Below are 9,918 nucleotides of genomic sequence, written 5' to 3' on the forward strand. Positions count from 1 at the left end.
CAATGGGAGGGGAGGCATGGCTGTGGCCAGTGGCTGCAGAGACAGGGCGAGGCTATGGCCAATGGGTCAGGAGGCAAGGTGGGGCCACGGTCAATGTGAGGCAGGGGAGGCGTGGCCGGGATAGTGGGTCCCTGGCCAATGGGAGGGGAGGTGTGACTGGGTGATGGCCAATAGGAGGGGGGTGCGGCTGTGTGGCCATGGTCAATGGGAGGGGAGGTGTAGCATGTACCCCACTATAACAAAGTTTGGGGACATCTGATCTAAAATATGGGGTACTGGACACTGCAGGAAACCTGTGGGCCAAGTGCTCTGATCCAGGAGCCAGGGACACTGGTCTACATGGGTCTGATCCAACACAGCAGGGGGATAAAGGACTAGCTGGCTTCATGGCTCTGATGCTGGGCGGCAGAGTCAGGGACCTGGGGGGACAAAAGGCCACAGCTCTGTCCTACTGAGGCAGAGAAGGGGTTATTGGCTCGCGGGGCATTGCTCTGCTCTGGCGTGGCTGGTGGACGGGCTATGGGGCTCGCTGGGTATTGCTCTGCTCTGGCGGGGCTGGCGGACGGGCTGTGGGGCTCGCTGGGCATTGCTCCGCTCTGGTGCGGCTGGTGGACGGGCTGTGGGGCTCGCTGGGCATTGCTCTGGTCTGGCGCAGCTGGTGGACGGGCTGTGGGGCTCGCTGGGCATTGCTCTGGTCTGGCGCGGCTGGCGGACGGGCTATGGGGCTCGCTGGGCATTGCTCTGGTCTGGCGCGGCTGGTGGACGGGCTGTGGGGCTCGCTGGGCATTGCTCTGGTCTGGCGCGGCTGGCGGACGGGCTATGGGGCTTGCTGGGTATTGCTCTGGTCTGGCGGGGCTGGCAGATGGGCCATGGGGCTCACTGGGCATTGCTCTGATCTGGCGGGGCTGGCGGACGGGCTATGGGGCTCGCTGGGCATTGCTCTGAGGCTGACAATCCTGCCAAGGCAGAGAACAACGCAGCCATGTACTATGGGTCAGACTGAACAGCCCCTGGCTCTGGGATCCGGCCCTAGGAAAGCACGCTCCCATGGGCTGCTCTCTCCCCAGGCTGGCCCTGAGTCCAAGGGGGAGCTGCACAGGTCTGTGTGCTCTGAGGCCAGCTCCCCGGCGGGGGGTCCGGGCCGGACAGAGCTCTGGCAGCGTGGCAGACGATGGGGGCCGTCCAGGCCCCCTGGGCAGTCTGAGCCCATCTGGCTGTGGGAAGCCAAGATCCCATCTCAGTGCAGCTCCTCACGGCCCCCTCCTCGATCTCACGTGGTGCCCCAGGCGGGGATCAGAGCAGCGTGAAGGATGGGGGAGACCTGCAGAGCCCATATCCCCTGGGGAGTCTGGTGCGCTCAGCGCTGGGGCCCATCTCGCTTGGGGCAGCCGTGCAGGGAGCCCGGGACCGAGGGGTGGGGTCCAGGAACCCGGCTTGCCTTGGAGATGGAGACGTTCTCTTGGCCTGGCTTGAAGACGGCTCGATTGCACAGGCCGGCGATGCGGGCCAGGGCTGCCCAGGTGGGTGAGCGCTTATCGAAGGTTGCACCTGGCAGGAGACACACCAGTCAGCCACATGACCCCACCCAGACCCCCAACCATAGGACTGGAGCAGCGAGCCGAGCCCCACTGCCTGGCTGCAGCATTGTCATGTACAGCACCCCCTGCTGGCCGAGGCTGGGACTAGAGTAGCCAGGAACTCCCCCCATAGCCAGTACTCCTGCCCCGCCCCCTACAGCGCCCCCTGCTGGCTGAGGCTGGGACTGGAATAGCTAGGAACTCCCCGCACAGCCAGGGCTCCTGCCCCGCCCCCTACAGCACCCCCTGCCAGGAGAGGCCTGGATGGAATAGCCAGGATCTTTCCTACAATCTCTAATCCAGCAGAGCCTGCTCTTGGGAGGTGCCCAGGTCTCTAAATCAGAGCCTCCCAAAGTCAGGTCCCATGGGATCGAAGCGAGACAGAGGCAAACAAGGGAAAGAAGAGCCAGGAATTCGGGAGAGGAACATGGAACACGGGAGCTGCGTGCGAGGGCTTGCCACATCCACCCTGCAGGCACTGCCATGCTACCCTCTGCCCAGGGCACACTTTGGGGCTCAGCACAGCTGACCTTGCAGTGCCACAGGTTCCCCCCTGTACCCCCACCTCAGCCATGCCCTGAAGCAGCACCAGGGGTTAGACAGACGCAGGTGGGGGGAGGCAAGGACGGCTGGGGCGGGGAGATGCACAAGATGATGAGTTAGGGATGGCTAGATGGTGCGGGTAGCCAGAGTGGAGGTGGTGTTAGGGGGCACAGATGGGGTGGCGGGAGGCACAGGGGGCATGGGTGTAGGGTACAGGCGGCCATGGCACGTGGGTGTTGATGACAGGGGGCGAGGGCACGGGTGAGGGGGACAGTGGTGGAGGGTGCAAGCAGTAGTGGTAGTGGGGGGCAGAGATGGGGGGTGATGGCACACAATGGCGGGTGGTATGTGAGAGCACAGGTGGAGTTGGCATGGGGCATAGGTAGGGATGGGGGGTGAGGGCACACGCAGTGGGGGAGTGTGACGAAGTGGGAATATTTTGTAGTATTTGTATGAGTCCTGTTTGTGCCTCAGTCTCCCCTATATGCCGCATTGTTACCCAGTGTGTGGAGAAAGACAGTTTGCTCACAGGGCCGGCTACGGCTATGTCTACACTACACACCTTACAGCTGCAGCACTGTCAGGTCTCCCATGTAGCTGCTCTGTGCCGACGGGAGAGAGCGCTCCTGCCGGCATAATTTAACCACCCGCAAACAGCCGCAGTAGCTATGGCTGTCCACACCGGTGCTTTCATCAGTGAAACTTACGTCGGTCAGCGGTGTGGTTTTTTCACACCCTGACTGACAAAAGTTTTACCAACGACAGTGCTGGCGTAAACTTAGACTTAGGTGGTGGTGATAGTGGCAGGGGTGCGGGCGGTGGTGGCAGTCCCAGGGTTGCAGGCGGTGGTGGTAGTGGCAGGCAGAAGGACACAGTGGTGTTGGGGAGGGAGCGTGAGTGGCGGGGATCTGGGGGTGTGGGCAGGGACGCCAGGGTGGTGATGGCATTGGTGAAAGGCAAGGGGGTGGTGGAGTGGTGATGGCACAGATGGCAGGGGGCACAGGCAGCGCGGGTGGGGGGAGCAGGCGGCAGGTAGCAGCGACGACCTCTCACCGGACTGGTCCTCGGTGGTGTCAGCCTCGTGGATCTGGTTGTCGAACCACATGTGGGCGACCGTCATGCGGTTCTGGGTCAGGGTGCCCGTCTTGTCGGAGCAGATGGTGGAGGTGGAGCCCAGCGTCTCCACCGCCTCCAGGTTCTTCACCAGGCAGTTCTTGCGCGCCATGCGCTTGGCGGTGAGGGTCAGACACACCTGCGGGCCGGAGGGGCGGGGGTCAGAGCAGGCATGGGGGGGGCAGGATTTGCACTTGGCACTGCCAGTGTGGTCAGACCACCCTGCGCTGGCTGAGCCAGGGGGCCTGGCCAGACACCCAGCCCCGCCCTTGGGCAGTGCAGGAGCGGAACCTGTTACCGTGACGGTTGCCAGGAGCCCCTCCGGGACGTTGGCGACGATGATGCCGATGAGGAAGATGACGGCCTCCAGCCAGGTGTAGCCGAGGATGAGGGAGAGGATGAAGAAGGAAAGGCCCAGGAAGACGGCCACCCCGGTGATGAGCTGGATGAAGTGCTCGATCTCCATGGCGATGGGGGTGCGGCCCACCTCCAGCCCCGAAGCCAGCGAGGCGATGCGGCCCATCACTGTGCGGTCCCCGGTCGAGATGACGATGCCCCGGGCAGTGCCTAGTGCGGTGGTGGGGGAGGGGAGACAGGTATTTCAAGTACTTCTATGGGGAAGACTGGAACTGGGTCTGGGGCTGGGAGGGGGCTCAGGAGCAGCTCTGGTAAAGGATGGATTGAGGGACCCCAACAATGTAGCAACTCCCCCGTGCACTGCTTGTCTGGGCCCTGGGTATCCTCTCAGCCCTGGACCAGGAGCCTTTGTCCCTCCCCTGCCTGGTGGCTATTCTGTGCAATGAGCTTGTGGGGGGTCTCAGCCCATCCCACCAGGCTGGCCCCTTGTTGGCAGCATCAGGACTGGACGAGGCCCCTCACTGTTACCAGGCAAGCGCACGCCACCCATTGGATAGGTGATGGGCCTGGCGGGGGTTGAGGCCTGGCTTGTCTCTGGGGTTAGGCCCTTCTCTGAGCAATGGGGCCCCCCCAGCCTCCAGGGCTCTCCGTTCAGCACAGCATTCCCTCTGGCCCGTCTCTCAGCACAGCAGTCTGTGTACCAGGGCCAGACCTTCTTGGCATCACGGCCCGGTCGCCTGCCTGGGCACCCTCACTGGCACTGTCTCTGCAATTCTGGGGTTAGGCTGCCCTGGGGGTAATAACCCTTCTCATTTCCCCCCAGTCTGGCCATTTCAACTCCCCTTTGCCCAGTTCCCCCCCTCTCCGACTCCTCATCCCCCCCCCCCACACACACACACGCACACGGATTTCAGGGCTCCATAACCACCCCAGACTAAGTGCCGGGGGGGCGCGTGGGACAGCCCTGCAGATCCAGGGACGGGCCCTAAATTGAGCGGCCCGGCGGCCCCCTCCCTCCTTCACCTTCCACACAGTTGGTGGAGAAGAAGCAGATGTTGCGGGTCTCCAGGGGGTTCTCGTGGGTGAACTCGGGGGAGCGGGTCTGCGGCTCCGACTCGCCCGTCAGGGAGGAGTTATCTACCTGCCGAGGCAACGGGAGGCCAGTCAGGGGCCTCGGGGCCCAAGAGAGACAGAGACGGGAGGAACAGACAGACAGCACCGGGGCAATCTGCCTCAATCATTATCAGTCCCCTGCCCTGTCACTGGCATCAGCCCATAAGCCCCGATTCTGCCCTAATAGACAGATGGACAAACCCCCCTGCTCTTGGGGCTCCCATGTCCCACCCCTGGAGTGCCCCCCATCCTCAGCACTAGTTCACATGGGGCCCTCTGCACAGAGCATGGGCTGCTGGCAGGCTCCCTTATCCCACGCAGCTCACTTGGGGGAGGGGCATGGGGGGGGGGGCACGTGGACACGCGAGTTTAGGGATGGAAGGGGGAGAGGGGGTTCAGCAGCTGGTGGGGGGACGGTTGGACCTGGGGTGCTTATCATTGCGGGGCAGGGGAGGGGTTAGGGCCCCTATCAGAGAGGGCTGGGGGGTTTCTGAGGGTTCCAGGGGTTGGGCTGGCAGTGGGGGATACAGGGATGCTGCAGCCAGGCATACAGGGACAGCCTGGCTTCCACTTTCACCCCATCCCTGCAGGGGAGCCCGGGGTTCACATGGGACCTGGAGATTCGGCAGGGCCGAGACCCTGCGACCTCCCCCAAGGCTGTCCTGACACAGCCTGCTGCCCGTGGGGATTGGACAGGAGCCAGGGCCTGCCTACATGCCCCCCAGTATGGGGATCCCTACAGAGTCCAAGGGGTGGGCCGCAGCGGCCCTTCCAAGAAGGAAGGCACCAATATCCCCCTATATGGCCCTGTGGGTAGATCTCATAGGGCCACGAGAGCAGCAAGGCCTCATAAGCCTTTTTGTGTAAGATCGACAAAGCAGGGTCCATCTGTCCAGTCAGTCCGCACTGGCTGCCCTATAGCGGCCATGCCTCCCTCTCCTCTAGTCTATGGAGCACCCACGCCAGCCCGGGACACAGCCCCGCCATCCTCACCTTGCAGCCGTGGGAGGAGATGATGCGCAGATCAGCAGGGACCCGGTCTCCCCCCTTCACCTCCACCAGGTCTCCCACCACCACGTTCTCGGCGTTGATCTGGATCTTCTCGCCCTCCCGGATCACCAGGGCTTGCTGCCCAACGCAACCAGAAGGAGAGGTAAAGGCAAGAGCACTGCGCCCAGCTCCCGCACCCCTGGAGCCCCCTGTAACGCCCCAGCCTGCTGCGCACCGCACCGCTGACCCCCATCTGACCCGATGGGTCCCAGCCCCAGGTGGGGAGCCCTGCAGAACGGCCCTGCCAGTGGAAGCTGCAAGTGCATGTGGTTTACCTTGCGCCAGCGTGTCCTGAGCCCACCCCCACCCTTTCCCAGGGCTTGGCCTGCTGCTGGGCTCGGGTGAAACTCCCAGTGGAGTTCTGGACTCTCACAGTGCGTGGGGGTCACAGCTGCGCCCCCTCGTCCAGCCAGCAGAGGGAAGTGCTGCCCACCCACCACTGCAGCTGCTTCTCTGTCCCCACCAGCCCTAGCGCTCAGCAATCAGCTCCGTTCGGATCGTCTCTCTCGGGGCTGGGAATGCCTGCCCCGTGGGCTCTCCTGCCGCCGGCCAGGCAAGGCATGGCACAGGCCTGATTCTGATCTCTCTCCACTTCAGTGGGGTGACGCTACCAGCGGGAGAGCGGGATCCCAGCCCATCAATGCAGCGTTTCAGAGACTGGCTGGAAGGAGGAAGCACGGAGGCCTCTGAGGTTGGGACAAAACCAAAAGCTAAGCACGGTTGCGTCCAAACTCAGAAATGGCCCTGTGGCTGCGCTGCCAGCTCAGGGAGGAGGGGGATCCCCCAGACGGGCTCAGGGATCCCTGGAGAGCCTTCAGCTCTGTGTTCTCTTCTCCCATTGCTCAGCGATGGGCCTGGGATATTTCTGCAACAGCAGCTCTTGCAACGCCATGCCCATGCCCCTGGAATCTGGGAACTCTGGGTCTAAAGACAGCTGCTACTGAGCTAAAAGGCCATTTCATGCTGTCGCGGGCTCATCAACTCCTATTTGTGGCCCGGCTGCCACTAGAGGGAGCTCTGGAACCACACTGGCTGGGTTACCCGCCGCAAGGGACCAGCCGAGATCTTAACACTCTGAAACTGGACTTGGACCCACGTTTTCCAAATGGACCAAAATCCCAGACCCGGCCCCAAGCCTTTACAGGTGTCCCCAACCCAGATTCCACTTGTGCTGCTTGGGTCTGTCTCTCCTGTCAAGGAGATTTAGGATCAAAAGGGAGGCTTAGAGGGGAAAATTCTTCCCTCTACTGGATGGAATCAGAACTGCTTGTCTGTGTGACATAGGCCCTATATTGCTAGGAGTCAGTAAGGATCCTCCTCTAGCTCAGGAGGCTGGGCCTTAGGCGCTGGAAGACCCAGGTGCTATCCCCCATGAAGTGGGCACTCCTAGGTAGCTGTGGGTTTGTTGCAATCAATGTTTTGTAGCTTGGCCATGATCCTTCCAGCCTGAGCTGCCTTTATTCAGATGGTCAGTCTCCTCCTTTCGTTGGTGCTCCCTTCCCATGCCACATGGTGCCAGCAGGGTGCAAAGGATGGGAGAGGGGAGCTCCTACCTGTGGTACCATGTTTTTGAAGGAATCCATAATCTTGGAGCTCTTGGCCTCCTGGTAGTAGGAGAAGCAGCCGGTGACTATGACCACAGCAGCTAACACCACGCCCAGGTACAGCTGGGGAGAGGAGGAGACTGTTCAGACATAGGGGATTCCTTCACCCACTGCCGCAATGCAGCCACCCCTACGGTGGGACATGGCAGCTGCTTAACAGATGCATAGTGATGCTGCCCAGCAGTTTAGGACAGGAAGTGACAAATATCTGACCCTGTGAGAAGTAGGTAATTACTGGAGATGGAGTTGGGCCGGGGCCCAGGGGCTAACACCCTGACTGGGATGAAAAGTTGGTTCCTTATCGATCACAAGTAGTTGGGACTTGGGCTGGTGTCTCACCCCTGGCCACTGTGCTCAGCCCTGGCTCCACAGGGAGAGCGCCCCCTACTGGGCATAGCGCCCCCTAGCACCGCACTGGAGCGGTGGGGCAGCACTGACAGGGAAGGGAGAGCCCCCCCTCCTGAGCCCCCTCCTCGCTCCCTGCAGCACTTGCAGGTCTCCCGGGCGAGACCAGCCTCGGGGTGGGACAGCTGCCCCGCTCGTGTTACTACAGCTCTTATTTAGGAAGCAGGGCTGAGTTATTTTGGAACTTGCCTTCAGTGCAGGGAGACAGTGAACCGTTCCTCACCCATCCCCCAGTGCTGGGAGTGTCCAGGTGGGACCAGTTCAGCCCCGGCCCTGCCTGCCTCGGCCAGGAGATGCTGCTCACTTGGTCTGGGTTGAGTTTGGTGAATCAAAGCCCAGAGCTGACCGAACGGATGAGACCCCTGGAGCCTGCGCCCAGGCCGGATTCTCACAAATCTCTGGGAGGCTGGGATGAGACTCTACGGCCCTGCCATGCAAAACCAGGTCACACCCCTTGGGTAAGACCAAGCCCTCCTCAAAACCAGGCCAGAGGGTCCCGCCCTGAATCCCCCCCCCCCCAATTTCTCTCCCTCACGGCTTTAGGGGAAGGACAGAAGCAGGAGAGTTTCAGTGAGGTTCCATTTAGAGGTTTGTTCAACACTCAGAAACTCCAGGTGTGGAGTGGAGAATCCAGCTGAACCCAGCCCTGGGACGCAGGCCAGAATGACTTGGTTCCCCCCGCCCCGTGTCTGATCTGCTCCGGGTCATGTGGCTCACGTTGTCGTTGGCCGGCTCGTCCTCCATCACGGCCTGGATGCTGTAGGCTAGGAAGCAGAGGATGGCGCCAATCCACAGCAGGATGGAGAAGCCCCCGAAGAGCTGGCGGCAGAACTTGACCCACTCGGGGGTGGTCGGGGGAGGAGTGAGGGCGTTGGGGCCATCCTGTGCCAGGATCTCGGCTGCGCGGGTGTTGGTCAGACCCTGCCCAGGCAGAGGGGGGTCGGAGGGATGGCAGGGGAGCGAAGGAGCGACACAGAACCCAGAGAACGACAAAACGGGAGGGCAGGAGGAAGGGACAGAGAGAAAGAGCCAGTTACGTGCTACCAGGGTTCGAAACACCTAAAGGCCGGAGGAGCCCCCGTATCTCTGGCATTTCACACTGTTGGCCCCTCCCGCACCAGACCCAGTGCACTCAGCGGCTGGCAAAGGGAACGGAGCCACTGCCCACGGCTCCCCCACACACACACACACATCACAGAGCCCTGGGGGTCCAGTTCTCCTGAATCCCCCACTGCCCGGTGCAACCAGGCTTGGGGGGGTCCTCGAGAGAAGTCCCTCCCTCATCCTGCCAAACCACCCACACTGCAGGGGAACAGGCTTCATCTTCCCCAGGGGGCTGTTGGGGCTTCTGGGTGGGGAATCCCTCCCCCACTGGGGCTTCTGGGGGGATCCTTCCCTGTATTTTGAGCACCAGGTGAATGGAGTGGCCCGGACGCTGCACAGAACCTGCACCCAGGAGCCTGGGAATCAGGGAGGGATGAGGGCAAATTCTCCCAAGATCTGGCAGCGGGTTGAGGTCAGATGGTGGTGCGGGGGGGAAGCAGGAGGGTACCTGCGATGGCTGATGCTGCAGCGATTGTCATCGGGCAGTGGTGTGGAGCAGGATGGCAGCCCAGCCTGGGAAGTGGAAAGCAGGGAGCGAGGGACGATAGGGGTGGGGGATGAGAGGGGAGGGGAGGGGAGGATGAGAGGGGAGGGGGAATGGTAGGGAGGGGGCAAGGGGGAGTGGCGGGTGATAGGGAGGGAGGGTGGGGGGGAGATAAGTGGTGGGGGGAGGGCAATGTGGGGGAGGGGCACCAACCCACAGACACTGACATGTCCTGACTTACCCTGGACAGATCCACCTGGTATTTCCTGCCCAATTCATCCAGGGACAGCCTGTGATCGTCCTGCCAGGGGAGAGGTGGGGGAAGGTCACAGACTAGCAAGAGTGCGGAATGTCCTGGGAACAGAACCAGATCCAAAGGGCCCATCCGGCAGAGCGCTGGCCCATCAGGGCCTGCTGCCCATGACTTCCTGGGGTGGTTTTTCAACCAGTTATGCAACAACCTTATAGTAGCTCCATCTAGGTTGTATTTTCCCTAGTTTGTTTATGAGGAGGTCATGCAAGACAGTATCAAAAGCCTTACTAAAGTCAAGATATCAGAGGGGTAGCC

At 61.9% G+C, this 9,918-nt stretch overlaps 1 protein-coding gene across 1 annotated transcript in view; it reads right to left on the reverse strand.

Moving 5' to 3' along the window:
• Nucleotides 1-9,918, reverse strand: part of LOC112116535 (sodium/potassium-transporting ATPase subunit alpha-2) — a 28,237-nt gene that overhangs the window by 8,522 nt on the left and 9,797 nt on the right. The window contains exons 3-10 of the mRNA XM_026658005.2: nt 9,592-9,651; nt 8,480-8,683; nt 7,307-7,420; nt 5,697-5,831; nt 4,614-4,731; nt 3,532-3,800; nt 3,174-3,372; nt 1,439-1,548 (exon numbers count right to left, since the gene is read on the reverse strand). Of these exons, the coding sequence (XP_026513790.1) occupies nt 1,439-1,548; nt 3,174-3,372; nt 3,532-3,800; nt 4,614-4,731; nt 5,697-5,831; nt 7,307-7,420; nt 8,480-8,683; nt 9,592-9,651 (1,209 nt within the window). The remainder of the gene's footprint in view (nt 1-1,438; nt 1,549-3,173; nt 3,373-3,531; nt 3,801-4,613; nt 4,732-5,696; nt 5,832-7,306; nt 7,421-8,479; nt 8,684-9,591; nt 9,652-9,918) is intronic.

Source organism: Terrapene carolina, unplaced genomic scaffold (assembly GCF_002925995.2).
Source record: "Terrapene carolina triunguis isolate 2854851 unplaced genomic scaffold, T_m_triunguis-2.0 Scaffold378, whole genome shotgun sequence".
Classification (NCBI taxonomy): Eukaryota; Metazoa; Chordata; order Testudines; family Emydidae; genus Terrapene; species Terrapene triunguis.